Raw genomic sequence first — 22,352 nt, 5'->3', positions numbered from 1 at the left:
CACCAGGCTGGGGGACCTCAGACTGCACCCCCAGCCCAGCAGGGCTTGACAAAGGTGGGACTGGCCGGGTCTGGATCTAGCCCAATGTGGGGTGGGGTGGCGGCCGGGTCTGGGTCTCATGCGATTTTGAGGTGCATGTGGGTGGGCGGGGACTTGACTCTCGGTCCTGTGGTGAGCCCCAGACTCTGATAGGAGGAAGGTTTTCATATACATTTTACTAATTTTCTTTTATCTCTGACACTTCTATTATAGAGAAAGGGCAAATAGCAATATTAAATTATTTCCTCTAATTGATCCCCTTTTAATGTGCATGAATTTCGTGCACTGGGTCACTAGTTATAAAATAAGCCAAATATCTTGAGGTCATAAAGAGAATCAAGGAATACTGGGAATGAATAGGATCTTAGAATCATCCAAGCCAACTCTCTCATTTGACAGAGAAAGAAACTGAGGCTATGAGAGGTGTCATCCAAGATGACATTTGTACATTATATTACTAATTAATGACAAAGCAAAAATGCTAGTGTGGGAGTCCTGAATTCCCTCAAGAAATCTTTCTGCTGCTTCTCTCCTCCCATTCAGTGGGTAGCAAGTTACTAAGCACTTTCAAGTAAAGTATTCAATTTTATTTCCTTATCATCTTTAATAGAAACTGTTTCCAATGCCCCCTTCATTCTATGAGTTAAAATTTTGTTCATAGTAAAAATAATTATGCTAAATAGGCTAAATTTGTACATAAAGTTTTCTGATAATAGACTGTGATCTTATTTAAACACTAGAGGCCTGGTGCATGAAATTCATGCATGGAGGGGGGGCTGTCCCTCAGCCCAGCCTGCACCCTCTCCAATCTGGGACATCCCTCTCACAATCCAGGACTGCTGGCTCCCAACTGCTCACCTGCCTGCCTTCCTGATTGCCCCTAACCGCTTCTGCCTGCCAGCCTGATCACCCCCTAACCACTCCGCTGCCAGCCTGATTGATACCTAACTGCTCCCCTGCTAGCCTGTTTGCCCCCAACTTCCCTCCTCTGCCAGCCTGGTCACCCCTAACTGCCCTCCCCTGCAGGGTTGAGGGCCTCCAACTGCCCTCCCTTGCAGGCCTGGTCCCTCTCAACTGCCCTCCCTTGCAGGCCTGGTGCCTCCCTTGTGTCCACATGGGGGCTGGCCATCTTGTGTCCACATGGGGGCAGGATCTTTGACCACATGGGGGCATCCATATTGTGTGTTGGAGTGATGGTCAATCTGCATATTACTCTTTTATTAGATAGGATAGAGGCCTGGTGCATGGGTGGGGGCCAGCTGGTTTGCCCTGAAGGGTGTTCCGGATCAGGATGGGGGTTCCCTTGGGGCATGGGGCAGCCTGAGCAAGGGGCCTGTGGTGGTTTGCAGGCCAGCCACGCCCCCTGGCGACCCAAGCGGAGGCCCTGGTATCTGGAATTTATTTACCTTCTACAACTGAAACTTTGTAGCCTGGAGCGGAGCCAAGCCTCCTGCTCACTCTGTGGCCAGCAGCCATTTCTGTTGGAGTTTATTATCCTTCTATAATTGAAACTTTGTAGCCTTAAGCGGAGGCTTGGGCCAGCCAGGGTGTGCCGAAAGCTTTGCTTCTTCCATTGCCGGGGGCAACCCTAGCCTCCCTCTCTTCCCAGCTCAGTGGCTGCCACCATTTCTGTTTGGATTTGTTTACCTTCTATAATTGAAACTTTGCAGCTTTGAGTGGAGGCTTAGGCTGGCAAAGGCAGGCGGAAAGCTTGGCTTCCTCCGTTGCCTAGGAAACCCAAGCCTCCCTCCTGCTCTCTGTGGCTGTAGCCATCTTGGTTGGGTTTATTTGCATACTCGCTCTGATGGGCTGGTGGGCGTGGCTTGGGCATGGCTTGTGGGTGTAGCAGAGGTATGGTTAATTTGCATATTCTTCTTTTATTAGGTAGGATAAAACATTGTAAGTCTAAAAGGTTAAGAAATAAGCTTCAACCTTAACTGGTTTGGCTCAGTGGATAGAGCATCAGCCTGTGGACTGAAGGGTCGCAGGTTCAATTCTGGCCAAGGGCATGTACCTTGGTTGTGGGCACAAACCCAGTAGAGGATGTGCAGAAGGCAGCTGATGGATGCTTCTCTCTCATTGATGTTTCTAACTCTGTATCCCTCTCCCTTCCTCTCTGTAAAAAACTCAATAAAGTATATTTTAAAAAAAAGATTGCCGAGGCTATTTGGGGTCTTAAAAAGAAAGAAAGAAAGAAGCATCAAAGAGCAGGTTTTAATCAAATTGAAGGCTTATTCCACTTGCAATGCAATACCTTTCTCTATCTGGCATGCAGTGCTGCAAACACATAGGAGAACGAAGGTCACCGAAATGAAGTGGAACCAGTTTGACAGAGAGTGTGCAATCTTGTTTCAACAGATTGATTAATATGAGAATAAATAAATTTGTTAGCCACTAGGGAAGAGGGCTTGGGAACCTTTGTGATTTTAGAGGACACACCCTTCTTCTCAGCTAAGAAAAAGTGTGTAAACTCTGCAGAAATACAGTAGACTGCAATAAAGAAGTTGTTTTTTTGTGTGTGTGTGTGTGTGAAACTATTAGAAATTGTATTAGTAGATACTTTCAAATGTTCAAGAGTTCAAACATGAAATTATAAGTGGTACTAGTGAAACTGAGACTAACTTTGCCAAATCAAGGAGAGAGGGTTTTTCTTCCTTTCCCCCAATTTTTTAAACTATTAGAGAACTTTTTCTTTCTTTCATATACACTGAGTGGCCAGGTTATTATGATCTCTGAACGCATAATAATCTGGCCACTCAGTGTATTTGCATCTCAAATGGGTACCAAAAGTATTCTAGACTTTTGCTGGAGATCAACCACCTATTTGCCCTGAGCTTTCTATCAGCCAGTGCAAAGGGGAAAACTGATCAGGTGCACGATTTATAGTATCTTTGATATCAAATAAATGAGGTACTCAAGAGAAGTACACTGAGTGGCCAGATTATTATGCGTTCAGAGATCATAATAATCTGGCCACTCAGTGTATTTCTCCCCAAACTAAGTAGGATATATATTTATTTATTTTTTAAAAAATATATTTTATTGATTTTTACAGAGAGGAAGGGATAGGGATAGAGAGTTAGAAACATCAATGAGAGAGAAACATCGACCAGCTGCCTCCTGCACACTCCCTACTGGGGATGTGCCAGCAACCAAGGTACATGCCCTTGACCAGAATTGAACCTGGGACCCTTGAGTCCACAGGCAGATGCTCTATCCACTGAGCCAAACTGGTTAGGGCAGTAGGATATATATTTAGATAGACAAAATTCTCTTCCATTCTACACACACACACACACACATATACACACAATACATGAAATAAAAGTTAAACAGAAAAAAAATGGCAAGAAAGTTCTACTACATGGTAAGAACTTTTCTGGTAAGTTTTCAAAGTAGCCATATTATTTGCATATTTTTATTCATTTTATTAAAATAATCTTTGAACTTAGCACACTGTGGATACTTTGTGTATCAGATCATTAGGTAGCTCATTCTGATTTTACACAATATGCAAAGCAGAGGAGCTTAAACCACAACTCTGGATTTGAATTTGGTAGTCCTGACAATTTTAGATTCTGTGTGATATTATACGAGGAAATGAAGACAAAAATTATCTTGTTTCAGCCATTAATTTCAATTTCTTCTCTCGATTTCAAACAACACTGGTAAGGCAGCAAAAAGACGTATTTTACTTTCACATTGACTTTGCATCCAAAAGATGAAAATGAGGAATATGTTGTAAATTTCCTAAAAGACAAAAAGAAGAGAAATAAATAGCACAAAGTGAAAATCTATTTCACAGTCTATTATGAGAATAATGAAATTAGACTTACAGGAATATTTAATGAAGTCACCAGCTGCTCTTGTGGAAATTGTCACAGATCACATAGTGGTGGCATTTTAAATCTCATATAATGATGCCTCTACAAGGCTGAATGAGAGCATTGGTATTTTCCTGACTCACACAACAGGAGCATGCCACCTGATGAATCATTCTCTTTGCTTCCTGGAGTGGTGTTCCAAGAAACTAATAAAGGATTACATATGGTTGTCCTGACAACTACCTAAATGCCATAATGATAATATCAACAGTTAGTACAGTGTTCCCTGAACGTTGAAATTCTTTCCCTTCTATAGTCTCAATTATTTTAATCCTTGAAATCTTCAATAACTAGCAAAGATGATCTAAAGAATTGATAATGTCTTTCTTAACTAGATTGCCATGTTAATATACAATTTATCTTTTTACTTATAATTTATTTCTTCTTGTGAATGGTGACTGACATGATGTTGTTTATTTTATATTTAGAAAATAAATAATATTGAAGTAGAAATAACAATGAACAATTTGATAAATTTTCTTAACATTATAAAAACTCAAATTTGTGGAAACAAAGCTGAATACTTTAAGCACTAGCTGGCATCTTGTGGTTAATGGCTAGTTTTACCTGTGCCAGTATTTCTGCAAACATGTAGGAACTTGCCTATAGACTGTTCATATCTGGTAGGAAGATGGTCTGTCCCTCTCCTCTATCTTTAGTGATTAGAAGCACAACTGAGAGCTGAGAGGCAGCAGCAGAGGTTCCTAGTGAAACTATATTTTTATTTAAAAATCTAAGAAAGAAAAAAAAAGAAAAGAAAAGAAAAATCTCACTTTGGGGAGGTTTACAAGATCAGGAGGATTAAGTGAAGCTTCAACTACCAAGGTGACTTAGAGTCATCAAAATGAAGATCATAAAAAGTTTTATGACCTTGAGGGTTCCTGAATGACTTTACTATGTTTTCATAACTGAGCTCAAGCATTTGTTGCTGCTTTTTATATAGCATTTTTCTTCTTTCATTTTACTTCCCCTCCAGATGTTGGTTATTTTTCTTTTGTTGAGGTGTTCCTTGGAATCTCTCTCATCTCAAGTAGCATAAAAAATGATCAGTCATGGCCAGGTGTTCAGTTGGTTGGAGTGTCGTCCTGTACACCAGAGTGTTTCAGGTTCAATCCCCCATGAGGACACATGCCCAGGTTGCAGGTTTGATCCCTGGTTGGGGCCCATGCTGGAGGCGACCAATCAATGTTTCTCTCTCACATTGCTGTTTCTCTCTCTTTCTTAAATAAATAAATAAATAAATAAATAAATAAATAATTATGTCCTCAGGTGAGTATGAAAAACAATTATTTAAAAAGAATGATCAAAGACCTGTAAATATTTCTAAACTATTCCTGATTAGGAAAACAGTTAACCACTGATGTATTAGTCAGGGTCATTATCAGTATATGAGGCCCGGTGCATGTAATTTGTGCACTGGAGGGTGTCCCTCAGCTCAGCCTGCACCCACTCCAATCTGGGACCCCTCGGGAGATGTCTGACTGCTGTTGCCTGGTCCATAGGGACATCCCTCTCACAATCTGGGACTGCTGGCTCCTAACCTCTTGCCTGCCTGCCTGCCTGCCTGATTGCCCCTAACCGCTTCTGCCTGCCAGCCTGATCGCCCCCTAACCACTCCCCTGCCGGCCTGATTGACACCTAACTGCTCCCCTGCTGGCCTGATCACCCCCAACTGCCCTCCCCTGCAGGCCTGGTTGCCCCCAACTGCCCTCCCCTGCCATCCTGGTTGCCCACAACTGCCCTCCCCTGCAGGCCTGGTTGCCCCCAACTGCCCTCCCCTGCCATCCCGGTTGCCCACAATTGCCCTCCCCTGCTGGCCATCTTGTGATGACGTGGGGGTGGCCATCTTGTGAGAACATGGGGGCAGCCATCTTGTGATGACATGAGGGCACGAGGGCCACCTAGGCTTTTATTAGTATAGATGGTACACTTAGAGGAATTTAATGGAAGTAGATTTAACCATTGGACTATTCACAGGGATGTGGACAGGGCTATGGGAACCAATAAGTGGGTGGTGGGCACTCAGGGATGAGTATAGTCAGGAGCCATTCCCACTCCTAGGCCTCTAGGTAGATGATTAAAGACCAAATGTTCCAGAACCTGGAGGGAGCAGGAACCATGAAAGAGCTGTTAAAGAGAACTGCATTTGTGGAGGTGAGTAACGACCTTTCCACCAGAATCTTGGGAAGGCAGGGAGTGGAGGGAAATAAATACCCCGACCTTTCTCTTTTACCCTGCCTTCTGTGAGTGCCTCAAAACCAAAAGCCACGTGGCAAGGGAGTCTGGTTTTGATGCAATTTCCAAGATATGGGACAGGAGAGAAGGGTAGAGAATTGGATCTGGGTCTGGTAGTTGGGCAAATGGAGAATAACCAGACTGAACTCATGAGAACTTCAAATTGACTAAGAGTTTTGTGCTTGAACTCTGTTCCATCTGAGCACCAACTCTCTCTGTTTTGTTTTTTTTTTGTTTTTTTTTTCTTTTTCTTACTTATTGGTTCTTAGCTATTTGGATAGTCTCTATTGGCAGATAGCTGATTTGTAGTTGATCTGACGTATAGTTTTATAGTCATATAATGACATTTGGATTGATACTTGGAAATGACAAGGATCTATTTTATGTAGCAATAAAGATGTAGCATTCTAATATTCTAATAGTTTTAACATAATTCTGACCACATTGAAATAAAAGTTTCTTCCTAAGTATGGAACAGAGAAAAATTGTAGGATTGATCCCTCAAATCAATATTATACACAACTAGAGGCCCAGTGCATGAAATTTGTGCATGGGGGGGGGGTTTCCCTCAGCCCGGCCTGCACCCTCTCCAATCCAGGACCACTGGCTCCTAACCACTCACCTGCCTGCCTGCCTAATGCCCCTAACTGCTCTCCTGTCTGCCTGATCATCCCTAACCACCTCTGCCTGCCTGCCTGGTCGCCCCTAACAGCTCTCCCCTGCTGGCCTGGTTGCCCCCAACATGCATATGGCTGGGGTCCCTCAGCCTGGCCTGTGCCCTCTTGCAGTCTGGGAGCCCTCAGGGAATGTCCTTGGGGGAGCAAGCCTAAGCCAGCAGTCAGACATCCTTAGCTCTGCTATGGAGGCCGCTGCACTTGCCAGCCATGAGCCCAGCTTAGGCTTCTGGCTAAGCGGCACTCCCACTGTGGGAATGCACTGACCACGAGGGGGCAGCTCCTGCATTGAGCGTCTGCCCCCTGGTGATCAGTGTGCATCATAGCAACTGGTTGTTCCACCATTTGGTCGATTTGCATATTAGCCTTTTATTAGATAGGATTATTAGTTTGAGTTGGCAGTACATGTATACACTGCAAACCATCTAAATTTTCACATGCTCAGCTAAAAGGGTGATAGGCACCTGATACTGTGGAGCTGGAGGACTCATCCAAAATCTTCAGGAAAATGATTATGATTGCCAGGTCCATCCTGCACATATATAGGGTGCCCCCAAAATGTATTCACACACTTTGAATAATTATAAAGGCAGTATTTATTAAAATTTCATTTTCAAAATTGAGCTATCAGCTGCTAAAGTGTGTATCCATTTTTGGGGGACATCCTGTGTATTTTAAAAATCCCACAAAGTCAAGTTTGTATTTGAGCTTAGGGCTGCTCAATTTTATTTGAAAATAGGAGAGGTTATCTCCCAGAATTTCCCTAGTGGGATTAACCTCCAACTGCCCACAGTGGCTCGATTAAGCACTCTTGATTGCCTTCTTCCCTCTCTCATTTCCTCACTCCCATCACCTCCCAAATAAACTTCTTGCACTTTAATCCTTGCCTCAAGGTCAGCTTCTAGAGGAAACCAAACTAAGAAAGAGGTATATTTTTATCTCCTACCTGTATAAATCTGTAAAGGTCTATTTCTACTACTTTATAACAAATTACTTTTCTACTAAGATTTGAAAAAGCTCCACAAAACGTCAACTTTATCATTTACTGACCACCTACCAAATGCAAGGTTTTGGGCTAGATGTTTTTATTTCCTTTACTCCTCCCATACCAAATCATGAATTTAAGCAATGTGATTTGCTTGGATGTTTTATCTACTGTACTAAATTACATACATTTATAAAAAGTTTTATCTACAAATTTATTTACTGTTGGAGACCTTTTAGAACTGCCAGTACAATGTTGACTAGAAGTGGTGAAAGCAGATAACCTTGCCTTATTCCCAAAGTTAAAGCAATACCTTTATTTTTAAATCAAGAAATATTATTTCTATCTTACCTATGTTTCATATGGAAACTTTGCACTACTGCCTAGTTGTGATAAATATAAAAGGTTTTTCATGCAGTATAAATTGGTTAATAATGAATTACTGATTATTGATTTTTATTAATTTTAGGATCATTTCCTTAGTGCCTATATCTAAGTCTGAGTTATAAATAAAACTAAAATGAATGCAATATTTAAAGGATGTAAGCAGAACAAATTATCAATTAAAATATATCTGAGTTATTGAACGGCTAATTATATAGTTTAAATTTTAAGGCAAATTACTAATTTTCTTGTGTTAGGCAGGCCTGGCTAGATAATTTTGGAAAAAAGCTCCAGGTGGCAATTTTTCCTTTAGTCCTAAATATTTATGCCTGCACTTGTCTTTAGTAACTGTAAAAAAACTGATCATGTAAATTTATACAGCGAAAATATGAGATTGCACAAGAAAACATTACTTAAGCTCTTAAGCCCTGGCTGGCGTTGCTCAGTGGTTAGAGCATTGGCCTGAGGGTTTAATTCCAGTCAAGGGCCCATACCTGGTTTGCAGGTCAGGGCTGTGTGGGAGGCAACCAATCAATGTCTCTCTCTCAAATAGATGTTTCTCTCTCTCCTCTTCTCTCTCTCTTTCCCCCTCTGCCTTCCTTTCCACTCTCTCTCTGAAAATCAATGGAAAAAATATCCTCTGGTGAGGATTGATTAAATAAATAAATCAATAAATCTTTTAAAAATCCTTAAAGAGCCCTAACTGGTTTGGCTCAGTGGATAGAGCATCGGCCTTCGGACTGAAAGGTCCCAGGTTCGATTCTGGTCAAGGGCATGTACCTTGGTTGTGGGCACATCCCCAGTAGGAGGTGTGCAGGAGGCAGCTGATCAATGTTTCTCTCTCATTGATGTTTCTAATTCTCTATCCCTCTCCCTTCCTCTCTGTAAAAAATCAATAAAATACATTAAAAAAAAATCCTTAAAGAGATGGTGTCATGTAAATTTGAATGTGACTGCAGTCTATAATTTCCCTTTGAGATTTTTGTAAATTAAAAGTTCACTAATAAATATAATCAAATACTGAAACATATTAGGCAAAATCATTTCTGGAGCATCTGTGTAATCCATGGAAACGGAGGCAGTTGACATTACAAAGTAGGCAGGTGAACAGGTACACACACAGAAACACATGCCTTCAGTGTCCCCACCCCCGCCCCCCCAATATGTTTTCTTGATCTTATAGAGACGAACAAATGGTCCATGAAATTCTGATCTTATTATTTAAAACAGAGGATCTAAGTTGTTAAAACTCATTCAAGTAAGGCTCTACTTCAAGAAAAATAAAGTACTTTTGAAAATTTACATGTAGTACCTGGATCCTAAATTAGTACCGTAAGGAATAGATATTGTTCAATTTGAACTTAATGAAAATAACTGGATTTTTAAAAAGTTTCTCTGATATATGTACTTGCTAACCTTTTACTCATATTCTAATCAGGCAAAGTATTTGATAAAATAAATGAAGCCTGAATGTTTTAATAACGAAGTAGAGATATGAGAAAACTTTTTTTTTTTTTTTTGGTTAATCCTCACCTGAGAATATTTTTTCATTGTGTTTTTTTTTTTGTTTGTTTTTGTTTAGTTTTTTAGGGAGAGTGGAAGAGAGAGGGAAAGACAGAGAGAAATGTCGATGTGAGAGAAACACATCAATTGGTTGCCTCCTGCACAAGCCCTGACCAGGGCCTGGGCTGGGGAGGAGCCTGCAACCGAGATATGTGCCCTTGATCAGAATTGAACCCGGGACCCTTTGGTCTGCAGGCTGATGCTCTATCCACTGAAACAAACCAGCGAGGGCCAGAAAACTTTTAAATTTAACTTTTTAAAAATATGTTTTGAAGAGGTAAATCATTCTCATGTTTTGAGTATCAAAAGTTTAAATATGAAAACAGTGAAAAGTCTTTCCTATGTCTTCCATCTGATGATTTCTTATACCTCGACAATTAGTTTGTCCTACTTTAATGCATATACAAGCAATACATTATTTTGCACCATTTTCCTGCCCTTTCTTTCATTTAACAACAAAAAATATCTCAGCGATCTTAATATTAAAACATAAGGAACTTTGTCATTTTTGTTAACAGCTACTAGTACATAGCACATATTCAAATGTATGGATATATCATAATTTAGTGTCCTATTGATGGATATTTAGGTTGTTCCCAATAATTTGCTATTTTCAGCAATACAAGAAAGACCTTATAATTTCTCATTTGAGAAAATATATCTGTGGGATAAACCACTAGAAGTGAAATCAGAGGTTCAGAGTACATATGCATTTGAAATTTTGATAGATACCGACAAATTCCTGTTTCTCTATAGCAGGGGTCCTCAAACTTTTTAAACAGGGGGCCAGTTCACTGTCCCTCAGGCAGTTGGAGGGCCGGACTATAGTTTAAAAAACAAACAAACTATGAATAAATTCCTATGCACACTGCACATATCTTATTTTGAAGTAAAAAAACAAAACGGCAAAAACACCCGGCAGGCTGGAAAAATGTCCTCGGCGGGCCGCATGTGGCCCACGGGCCGTAGTTTGAGGACGCCTGCTCTATAGCCTAGTCAAAGCAGTGATGGCAGATATAATTTTATGCTTTTTCATTTAGAAATGCACAAAGAAAAATGGGCTACCTATTAAAGAATTAGGAAGAAAGTAGGATAAGTTTATTCAGCAAATTACAGACTACATGTACACTAAAAATACACTCAACAGAAATTTATTGTGTACCTACTGCATGCCAAGTGCTTTTAGGCACTTGAGAAATATATAACCTCTCTCATACACACAAATCAAAGTAAAATATCTGCTTTTGTGAAGCTTACATTTGAATTGTACATTTTGATACTTTGTAAGAAGCCAGTTGAATGTCAATATCCTGAAGTTGAACTGTTGAGATCCTGAGCACAGGGGCCAGTCATATGCTACCACTGTTATTTAAAAACTAACTAGAGTCAATGTTGCATATAATTGTACAGCTCCCCATCAGGTCCTTTTAAAACAACACACTTGGGTGAGAGCTCTTTTACTTGACTCCATCTGCTGTTGATAGTGATCAGCATACTGTGGGCATTGTGGTATCATCTGAGATTAGGTTATGAAATAGGAAGTAGGGTTACAGGAAGATCAACAAGTATATACGAACTGTTGCTGAAACCAAGGGTGTCTAATTCAGGTTTGGAGGGTGGGGAAGATAAGGTTACCAGCACATTCCCTCCCATCAGGGCACAGTTTCCTTTTTACAGTCTGCCTTTGTTTTGGTTCTAGAAAGATCACAAGGGATTCTATAAAAAATAGTTTCAGAAGCAAACAGCAGCAATACTCAGTATATGAACAAGACACCAGAAAGGGCAACAGGATGGAAACAGAGAGACAGAAAAGACCATTGATGCCAAGGAAAGGGTGGTAGCAAGTGCAATTGTATAGTCTGGTCTCAGGCTTATTTTACGTATTTTTCCTATCTGACAGGAGACTATCCTAGAACTTTAGCCCTCCATTATATTTAATTTCGTAAGAAGGTGGTAAAGTACAGCTCTTAAAGTCTTGCCAATAGTTCTTTGCAGCCTTTAAAGAACAATTGGGAGTTCAGCTTGTGTTAAGAAAGCCAGACACAATAGCATCTTCAAGTATGAGGTGAAGAACAGAAAAGAGCTAATTCCAGAGAGTGGCTCTTGAATCATATCTTGGCTGTTCCCCCTAACCCCCATTATTAAAATTTAAAATCTCATCCCGGCACTGTAATAGCCACAATCAACAGTTGATTACTGAATGAGTTGTTTCTGAAGTCCTAATACTTATCAGTTGTTTTTCAGTTATTTAATTTTATAACCAGAAGAAGGAGCCCTTAATTCAGTCAACAAGCTCATTTGATAGCTGAGGTGGAAAAGGGTGAAGTGACAAGGGCAGAAGCCAGGTCTCTTTCTACATTTCCAATCTAGCAGAACTCTACACAGGATCACCATGAAAAACCTTGAACGCCTGGTGTCCGGATTCTGGGCTGCCACACTGCAAACTGGAATGACTTTGGGGCAATGACATTGCAGCCCCCGTGGGGCATGGACACAGCAGGCCCCGTGAATGGCTGAATGACGAACGAGTGAGTGGTCCTGCTGCTCTGAAGCCACCCGACCGTGCAGCACCGCTCCTGGTCCTCAGGGGCCTCCTGGGCCCCGAGTGTGAACAGCTGGCCAGCACGCTGCTCCGGCGGCTCCGGCCAAGGGCAGCTCCGCAAGGGCCGGGTAATGGCCTCAGTGTCTATAGAGCTCCACGTCGTCGCACTGGGGCAGCACGTGACACTTTCCCGAGTACCCCGGGGATTTGGAGGCCCCTGAACAATTGCCCTCGCTCAGCAGCAGCTCCCAGCAGGCAAGGGCTGAGGACGAGCGCGCACGGCCCGCCGCCCCACTGTCTTTCCCAGGCTTCATTCCCGCCACCCTAGCGCCCGGTCCGCTTCCCGTTCGTCCTGCCCTCATTTTCCCCACGACGGTTTCTCAGCGTTTCCCACTGTCTGTTCACCAAGCGCTTACTCCCTCGCAGAGGGCCGCGCCCTCATCGGTCCCTCGACCTCCCTCGGCTCCCCCCGCCCCCTCCTGTATCAGCAGAGGCCCGTCCACCTCGCGCTGCCCGGGTCATCACGTGACTGTGACCCCGCCCCGCCGTCACGTGAGCCACCCGCCCCGCCCCCGCGCCGGCGCGCTCTGACGTGCCCTGGAACTTACCCTCCCGCGGAGACCAGTGTGCGGGACCCCGCCGGTGCCGGGTGAGAGCCCTTCAGGCTCGCTTCGGCCTCCCGCAGCCCGCGGGCCGGGTGAAGAGGGCACCGCTCCCGCGAGGCCGCTGGGTCCTCGGTAAGATGGTGGGCGGGGATCCCGCGGGCGGAGGGCAGGTTGGTGGGCCGCTGCACAAAGACGCTCCGGGGTCGCAGTGGCGCCCGCCGAGGGCTGCGGAGTTGGGGTGGCGGGGGGAATGCCTGTCCGGGAGGCGTGTAGGGGCCGCGGTGCACGCGACGTGGGGTCGGGAGCGCCGCCTGGAGGGGTCGGGGCGCGGGGGTAGAGGGGCCGTTGCCCGCCCCGGGGCTGACGTGGGCGAGAGGGTTTAAATGGCTCCAAGTCGTGGCTCCTTTGACCCCCGGGGTTCCTGGCTTCCTGTGTGAGGGCAGCTCCCGCCCCACCCCCAGGAAGGAGGGTGTCGGGGTGTGTGCTTCTGGTGCGCGCGCACGCGTGCGTGCGTGTGTGTGTGTGTGTGTGTGTGCGTGCGTGTGTGTGTGTGTGTGTGTGTGTGTGTGTGAAAGAGCGGCTGGTGCCACCCTCCTTCCTCGCCGCCTGCCCGTAACCGCTGTGTGTTGTGGGTGTTTAGACCTCCGCCCACCCGTGGAGCCCACCTGGGGACTGTTGACCTTACACTGGGCCCTTGCATCTTGGGTCTTTAGAGGTGCCCCGCCCCTGCTGCATGCGTATTTGCTACTTCCCAACTCCTCTGGGACGAGTCTTCTCAGGGTCCTTGAATTTAAAACATCCCTTTTACAATCTTGCTGACCTCCTCCCATCTTAGGGTCCTTGATTGCTTTCCAAGACAATCAACTGACCTGTATGTGTTGTATCTTAAGTGATTGTGGACCCTCTGAGAAAAAATGTCCACATCCCGGGAAATTGGCGGGGCCTTCAGTTTTAGAGATGTGGGATATTTTCCTTCTGGCTGCAGCAGCAGTTTTACATGCAGTTGTAAAGGCTAAAAAAGCAAAATGTAAAAAGCATACCTTTATGGAAGTTCTAATGTCATTCCAAGTGAAGTGTTTGTTGTGGGTAAAAGGCTGTTAACACTGGTATTGCTTTATGGGTAGAAATGACATGTGGAAGTAGTTTTATTGACCATTTATGCACATATTGCTAAGGGGAGGTTATAGTAGAGAAAGGAGAATTGAATGAAGAGTCACGTGGGGTATGGTTTAGATTTTCCCACTCATTTCTAAAGGTGAGAGCTTGGAAGACTGAATGTTACAGTGAAAGGTTGTCAAAAAGTATCTAGTCCCCTGTTATGTCTCTTTCATACTTAAGGTTGGGAAATGGTGGCCTGGAGATGTATTTGTTTGTCCATGTTCAGTGGTCTTTACCTTATATGTCAGAGGGTGTATTAAAGAATGGGTCATCTTACTGTACCTTTTCTGGTCTGGCTGTTGTCAGTATTTTTCTTTCTCTTTGTTTTAAAAATGCTCCTGGAAACGTTTCAGAGCATGAATTAGGGAGCCCAAAGCAGTGCCTAGGACAGTGATGGCGAACCTATGACACGCGTGTCAGCACTGACACGTGTAGCCATTTCTGATGACACACGGCCGCTGAGGCGGCCGCATGCCGAGGATGAAACATTTGCTGCTCCTGAAGATGAAACATTTGTGAAATAATGTTTTTTCCTCAAAGTGACACACTACCCGAGTTATGCTCAGTTTTTTGGTGAAGTTTGACACACCAAGCTCAAAAGGTTGCCCATCACTGGCCTAGGAGCAGGCTGTAAAGAGTTGACTCGGAGTCATGCAGCCTCAGGAGCCAGACAGGTTGGGCACATATGTGTGACCCATGGCTGCATGTAGCTCCACTGCTCTGGAGGTGTTTTTCTCTGGAAAAATAATGTAACAGATTGTATATGTGTGTGTATGTATATGCCCCAGTCTTTGTTGATAGACTTGTTTGTACTATATTAATCATAGTAGTTAGAAGATTACTAACTCACTCTTGAATATCATTAGTAGTTGTCCATGTATAGTCAATATTTTACGTAACTTTATATATATACTAGAAGCCTGTTGCACGATATTTGCACAAGAATAGGCCGGCCTTCCCCGGGCTTCGCTCCGGGCCGTCCGGGAGCCTGCAAGTCCTCACTCCCAGTGGAGCACCACTCCTGTAGCTCCCTCCCTCCCCCCCCCCCCGCCCCCAATAGCAGGCATCCCACCCCTCCCAGCCGCTCTGCGCCTGCATATGCAAATTAACCCGCCATATTGGTCTGGTTAATTTGCATACTCCTGATTGGCTGTGGGTGTAGTAGAGGTATGGTCAATTTACATGTTTGTCTATTATTAGGTAAGACGTATGTATGTGTGTATACACACACACACACACACACATTCCTATCTAATAAAGAGGGAATATGCTAATTGACCATCCCTCCGTCACAAAGATGGCTGCCCCACAGCTGAGGCCAAGCTCCCATAAGGAGCCTTAACCAGCAATCAGCAGGGACCTGAGGCTACGCCCTCCCCCGCCCCCGTGGGGCTTGACAGGGCACCTCAGGTTGCGCCCCCACCCTGGCGCCAGGCCAGGGGACCTGAGGTCATGCTCCCCCGCCCAGCAGGGCTTGATGGGGGACCTCAAGGTGCCCTTCCCATCCTGGAGCTGGGCTAGGGGACCTCAGGCTGCTCCCTTTGCCCCAGCTCCAGGCCGGGGGACCTCAGGCCATGGCCCCCTCCCCCCCCCCGGCGGGGCTTGACAGGGGACCTCAGGCCACACCCCCTGCCCCAGCACTGGGCCAGGGGACCTGAGGCTGCGCCCCTCTGCCTGGCTGGGCTTGACAGGGGACCTCACGGTGCACCCCCAGTGCTGGGTCGGGGGAACTCAGGCCGCGCCCACCACTAGGTGGGGCTTGACATGGGACTTCAGGCCGCACCCCCCACCCCAGCACCAGGCCGGGGGACCTCAGACTGCACCCCCCTGCCCGGTGGGGCTTGACACGGGACCTCAGGCCGCGCCCCCCGCCCCAGCACTGGGCCAGGGAACCTGAGGCTGCGCTCCCCTGCCTGGCTGGGCTTGACAGGGGACCTCAGGCCGTGCCTCCCACCCAGCAGGGCTTGACAGGGGACCTCAGGCCGTGCCTCCCACCCAGCAGGGCTTGACAGGGGACCTCAAGGTGCGCCCCCAGTGCTGGGTCGAGGGAACTCAGGCTGCGCCCCCAGCCCAGTGGGGCTTGACGGGGGACCTGAGGCTGGGCCCCCCTCCTGGTGCTAGCCCGGGGGACCTGAGGCTGCGCCCTCGCGCCTGGCAGGGCTTGATGGAGGACCTCAGGCCATGCCCCCCACCCAGCGTGGCTTTACAAGGGACCTCAAGGCACCCCCCCCACTCCAGTCTGGGCTGGGGGACCTCAGGCCACGCCCCCCATCCTGGCACCAGGCCAGGGGACTTGAGGCTACGCCCCCTGCCTGGTGGGGCTTGACAAGGGTGGGACTGGCCGGGTCTAGATGTAGCTCAATGTGTGGGGGGAGGGTGGCCGGGTCTGGGTCTCATGCAATTTTGAGGCACATGTGGGTGGGTGGGGACTTGACTCTGGGTCCCGTAGTGCACCCCAGACTCTGACAGGAGGAAGGTTTTCATATACATTTTACTAATTTTCTTTCATCTCTGACACTTGTATTATAGAGAAAGGGCAAATAGCAATATTAAATTATTTCCTCTAATTAATCCCCTTTTAATGTGCATGAATTTCGTGCACTGGGCCACTAGTATATATATATATATATATATTTGTTTGGTTAATCCTCACCTGAGAACAATTTTCCTTTTTTTTTTTTTTTTTTTTTTAGAGAGAGTGGAAGGGAGGTGGGGGAGAGACAGAGAGACATCGAAGTGAGAGAGACACATCCGTTGGTTGCCTTCCGGCCAGGGATGGGGCTGGGGATCCAGTTACTACCTGCCCTTGACGCCCTTGACCGGAATGGAACCCGGGATCCTTCAGGACGCTCTATCCACCGAGACAAATGCCCTAGGGCATGTAACTTTAAATTTTTTTTACTTACTACACCAGTTTTTTGAAGGTTCAAGTGATCATAGCAAATGATGTAGAAAAACAACATATTATTTGTAGTTAATCACTTGAATTTTCTTCCATTAATTAGAAAGTATCTCTTGAGTGCTTTTTGTAAAAGGTGGATAGAAAGTGGGCTTAAAAAATTTAAGTACTTTAAGTTATGTAGTTGACATTTCCAAGAACAAAAGGCTAGGAAAAATTTTAAGTTGACCAAAACAATGAATATAGTGATTTGTAAAATTATTAACCTTTTGCACTTGGATGTCGAGTGTGACTCGACACAGTTAGCATCAGTAGCAGCTCGAGAAAAAAGCAAGCGAGTGCAAAGTGTTAAATGGTAGTACTAATATTTTGCTTATCTGAGGAAATTGGTACTCGGAAAAGCTTAAGGCGAATTTCCCTAAAACAGGTATTATAATCCTATCTAATAAAAGAGTAATATGCAAATTAACCACCACTCCGCTACATCCACAAGCCATGCCTACCAGACAATCAGGAGCGAGTATGCAAATTAACCCAACCAAGATGGCTGTGGCCACAGAGTGAGCAGGAGGCTTGGGTTTCCCTGGCAATGGAGGAAGCCAAGCTTTCCGCACACCCTGGCCAGCCCAGGCCTCCACTCAAGGCTACAAAGTTTCAATTATAGAAGATAAATAAATCCCAACAAAAATGGTGGCAGCCATGGAGCTGGAGAGAGCAGGAGGCTTGAGTTGCCCCTGGCGATGGAGGAAGTCAAGCTTCTGCAGCCCTGACCTGCCTTGGCCTCCGCTAAAAGGCTACCAAGTTTCAATTATAGAAGATAAATATATCCCAGATACCAGGGCTGCCCCTTGGGTGGCCAGGGGGCATGGCCGGCCTACAAACCACCATAGGCCCCTCACCCAGGCCGCCCCACGCCCCAAGGGAACCCCCACCCTGATCCGGGATACCCTTCAGGTCAAACCAGCTGGCTCCCACCCATGCACCAGGCCTCTATCCTATCTAATGAAAGAGTAATATGCAAATTGACCATCACTCCAACACTCAAGATGGCTGCCCCCATGTGGACACAAGATGGCCACCACAAGATGGCCAGCAGGGGAAGGCAGTTGGGAGGGATCAGGCCTGCAGGGGAGGGCAGTTGTGGGCGATCAGGCCTGCAAGGGAGGGCAGTTAGGGGTGACCAGGCCTGCAGGGGAGGGTAGTTAGGGGCAAACAGGCTGGCAGGGGAGCAGTTCGGCATCAGTCAGGCTGGCAGGGGAGTGGTTAGGGGGTGATCAGGCTGGCAGGCAGAAGCGGTTAGGGGCAATCAGGAAGGCAGGCAGGCAAGCAATTGGGAGCCAGCAGTCCTGGATTGTGAGAGGGATGTCCAACTGCACATTTAGGCCCTATCCTACTGGGATCGGGCCTAAACGGGCAGTCGGACATCCCTCAATGGGTCCCAGATTGGAGAGGGTGCAGGCTGAGGGACACACACTCCCCCCTCCCCCCATGCACGAATTTCATGCACCGGGCCTCTAGTTTTATAATAAATAGTGGGAGAGGAAAGTGGATTTAAACTTTTATAACAGTTTTAGTTATATGTTGCAAAAATTGCAAATGTGCACTATTTTGTGGAATGAATCAGATGTGAAAAGGTATGATGGTACCACATGGCATCATTGTACTTCAAATCCTGCTTTTTAAATCATGCTATTTTGAGGAACCCATTGGGCCATTATCTTGTGGTTTTTCTTTTCTTCAATTATTAAATGGTCTAATTGTGCCACATCCTCATTTGTGGGTGGCTTTGCAGTGATTTGGCTATTTTCCTATTACTATTACTTTTATTGACTTTATTGACTTAGTAAATATCGTGCAGTTTCATTTTGCTGTTGATAAAACTTTTTCTTGGAACAGAACTGTCAAATGCTGACATCTCTAAATGCTTCTCAGACTTGAATGTGTATGGGAATCATCTGAACTCTAACAAGCCCCCAGGTGATAACTCGTGCTGCCCTTCTGCCCAGAACACAGATCACTGCTATCCAATAGAAATAAATGCCAGTCGCCTATGTAAGTTTGAAGATTTAAGTAGCTACATGATAAAAGTAAAGTGCGGGAAAAAACCCCAAGTGAAATAAATTTATCATTTTATCATGTAATCAATATGAACTTCATAATGATTTTTTTATACATTCTTTTTTTTTTTTTTTTTTTAACTAAGTCTTTGAAATCCCACATGTTGTTGACAGCACATCAAGTTTGGATTGGTCACACATCAAATGCTCAATAACCACATTTGGCTAATGGCTGCTCTATTGAACAGCACAGGCCTGGAGTCTAGAATCTAGATCAATGCTATTTTAAGTGTATTTTTTTTTTTTTATTGGCCCCAAGAGCAACCTTTGGGAATTTGTTAGAAATATAAATTTTGGGTCCCTACCTCATGCCTCCTCTCTTTAGAATATCTGGGTTTCAGTAACTTGTGTTTTGAAAGCTATAGGATATGCTACACAATGTATATGTGGTATTCTGAATGGGATCCTACAACAGAAAAAAGTTTTAATAGGGAAGAACTAAGGAAATCTGAATGAAGTATCAACATTATTATCAATAATCATTGAATATGACAAATACATCATACCAATGTAAGATAGCAGGGGAAATTGTGGACAGGGTATATGGGAACTCTGTACTATCTTTGCAATATTTCTGTAAATTTGAAAGTTAACAAAAATAAAGGTTTTTGTTGTTTGTTTTTTAAGCAGCTCTCCTGGAGATTTGATTGTTCACTAAAATTTTGAGGAGCAGTGATCTAGATCACTAATATGACCTACACTAACTGCAGCTTGGGTGGGCAGGATGAAGGGTAGTATTAGGTCTGGTAGGGTAATAATAACAGTATTTTTGTAATAAGAGCTAAAACTTATAAAGCACTTACTATGTGCCAGGCATTATGCCACGTACTTGACACATATCCACACTAATTCTCCCAGTATGTGGACTGTCCTATTAATAAGCTTTGTTTTACAAATGGAAAAAAACTGATGCTGAGAGAGGTTCAGTGACTCAGGTCACATAGCTAGCAAGAGGCAGAGGCAGGGATTTTTGAGGAGGGACTAATTTTACTAGTATCATCCATCAGTTCATTTGTGAGTATTTTTCTACTCTCACAAATTTTGCTTATTTGAGTAAGCAACAGTTAGTGTGGATACTCTGTATCATTCCTTATAGTTTATAAAGTACTTTTTCTCTTTTCATTCTCACAAGGATTTTTTGAGGTTTATTTTTTTCATTTGTTTTTCAAATAAGTTAGGATGCTCAGGATCTGAGAGCTGATAGATGGCAAATCCTAGATATAAGTTTCAGGCCTCTGACACTGAGTTCTGTTTTTTTTCCCTTTACTGAAGGAGAATTTAGAATACATTTTGAAGTTAAAGGGATATCTTTAAAAATTTGCTGAAAATAACCTGTATTTTGCTATGTATTAGTGGTTTATTTAAAAATTCAATTTTATTGAGGTATAATGTATACACTAAAATACATTAACACTCAGAAATTTAGAGACTAGATACATACACCAAGATGGATTAGTCTCAGAGGCATTATTTTAACTGAAACAAGCCAGATATAGAAGGCTACAATGTATGATTTGTGAATACTTTTCTGTCACAACTTTGCTTCCAAGAGTAAACAGTGTTTAGGGTGATGTTCTCTATCAAGATTTTGTTTCCTTTTTTCACATTTTCTCCTTGTATTTTCACAAGGATTTTTTGAGATTTGTATTGTTTCCTGTTTTACAGATGGACGTATCACAATTTATTTAGGCAGTCACCAGATGATTTGTTTCCAGTTTATGATTCTTATGAATAAAGCTGTAATGACTATCAATGTATGGCCTTTGCATGGACTTAATTTTTTTCCTCTTGGATAAATACTTAGAAGAGGAATTGCTAGATTATATGGTAAGTGTAGTTTAACTTTATAAGAAACTAGGGGCCCAGTGCATGAATTCGTGCACCTTGAAAGGAACTGTGGGCCATGAGGCTGTGGTGGACACAGGGGCAGGTCTCGGCCCATCCTCCGTGCCCCTGCCCAGCCCCTCCCACCTGTCGGCAGCCCCGCTCCTACTGCTCCCATGCACTGATGGCGCTGGCCTCACTCTCACCCGCTGATGGCGCAGAGTGATTGGGGCCAGTGCCAGCAGCAGCTGTGAGCGGTGGCTGCTGCCCCGATAGGCCCTCAGGAGCAGGTGGAGGTGGAGAAGCCCTCAGGGGTGATGGGGCCGGCAGTCACGGCTCACACCTGCTGATGGCGCCGGCAGCAGGTACAAGCAGCGCTGACGTCGGCAGTGGGTGCAAGTGGCAGCTCTGACGCCAGCAGTGGGTGTGATCAGGGCTGTCGCCAGCAGTGGGTGCAAGAGGCAGCTGCCGGCCCCGATCCCTCTTCAGGAGCAGGGGGAGATGGAGAACCCCTGAGGGGTGATCGGGGCTGTCAGCCACTACTAACAGTGCCAAGCGATGGGGGCCAGCGCCAGGTGCCGGCAGCGGGTGCAAGCAAGGCCAGCGCCAGCAGCAGGTGCGAGCACCAGGTGGGACCGTGGCGTGTGGGAGCAAAGAATTTTCAGTAACCACCAGAGGCTTGCCCTGATGACAGCAATTGGCGCCCCACCTTGGTCTGGTGTTCCCACTCACCTGCTCCACCCTCCTGCCGCTGCTAACGCCCACCATGTTCCGCGCTCTGCTGCCTGCTGCCCACACCCGCCATGTTCCGCGTGTGCCCTCTGGTGGTCAGCGCACATCATAGCGACTGGTTGTTCGGTTGTTCCACTGTTCGGTCTTTTTGCATATTAGGGTTTTATATATATAGATATAGATTGCCCAGATGTTTTCTAAAGTAGCTGTATCATTCTACATTCCCACAAGGGAATGAGAGTTTCAGTTGGTGTTCTCCTTACCAAATACAAAGACAGGTTATTTTCAGCAAATTTTTAAAATATCCCTTTAACTTCAAAATGTATTCTAAATTCTCCTTCAGTAAAGGGAAAAAAAACAGAACTCAGTGTCAGAGGCCTGAAACTTATATCTAGGATTTGCCATCTATCAGCTCTCAGATCCTGAGCATCCTAACTTATTTGAAAAACAAATGAAAAAAATACAAACCTCAAAAGATCCTTGTGAGAATGAAAAGAGAAAAAGTACTTTATAAACTATAAGGAATGATACAGAGTATCCACACTAATTGTTGCTTACTCAAATAAGCAAAATTTGTGAGAGTAGAAAAATACTCTGATGGATGAACTGATACACAAATGAACTGATGGATGATACTAGTAAAATTAGTCCTTCCTCAAAAATCCCTGCCTCTGCCTCTTGCTAGCTATGTGACCTGAGTCACTGAACCTC

The 22,352-nt window shown here is 44.8% G+C and overlaps 2 protein-coding genes across 3 annotated transcripts in view; one reads left to right on the top strand and one right to left on the bottom strand.

Annotated features, from left to right (window-relative positions):
* Positions 1–3,444: 3,444 nt before the first annotated feature.
* LOC129149072 (translation initiation factor IF-2-like) lies at positions 3,445–21,677 on the bottom strand. Its single transcript, XM_054715659.1, has 3 exons — positions 21,642–21,677; positions 12,915–13,340; positions 3,445–3,789 (listed from the first exon to the last, which is right to left on the bottom strand). The coding sequence occupies exons 1-3, from the start codon at positions 21,675–21,677 to the stop codon at positions 3,676–3,678; spliced, it is 576 nt and encodes a 191-aa protein (XP_054571634.1). The 3' UTR covers positions 3,445–3,675.
* The window catches only part of ARHGAP12 (Rho GTPase activating protein 12), a 172,480-nt gene continuing 163,088 nt past the window's right edge, over positions 12,961–22,352 (top strand). For both annotated transcript variants that reach the window (XM_054716610.1, XM_054716608.1), the window contains exon 1: positions 12,961–13,043. The gene's annotated coding sequence lies outside the window, so the exon portion shown is untranslated. The remainder of the gene's footprint in view (positions 13,044–22,352) is intronic.

Source organism: Eptesicus fuscus, chromosome 5 (genome assembly GCF_027574615.1).
Source record: "Eptesicus fuscus isolate TK198812 chromosome 5, DD_ASM_mEF_20220401, whole genome shotgun sequence".
In the NCBI taxonomy this organism is placed as follows: Eukaryota; Metazoa; Chordata; class Mammalia; order Chiroptera; family Vespertilionidae; genus Eptesicus; species Eptesicus fuscus.
This window is presented reverse-complemented; position numbering and strand designations above follow the sequence as displayed.

Bases quoted from the DNA above. Each gene is read 5' to 3' on its own strand.
- LOC129149072 (XM_054715659.1), bottom strand. From the start codon at position 21,677: ATGGTGGGCGTTAGCAGCGGCAGGAGGGTGGAGCAG. The intron at 13,341-21,641 runs GTGAGTGGGAAC...GCCCTCACACAG, and splicing joins GCGGCAGGAGGGTGGAGCAG to GAAGCCAGGAACCCCGGGGG. The intron at 3,790-12,914 runs GTAAGTTCCAGG...TTTGTCTTTTAG, and splicing joins ACACTGGTCTCCGCGGGAGG to GAAATTTACAACATATTCCT.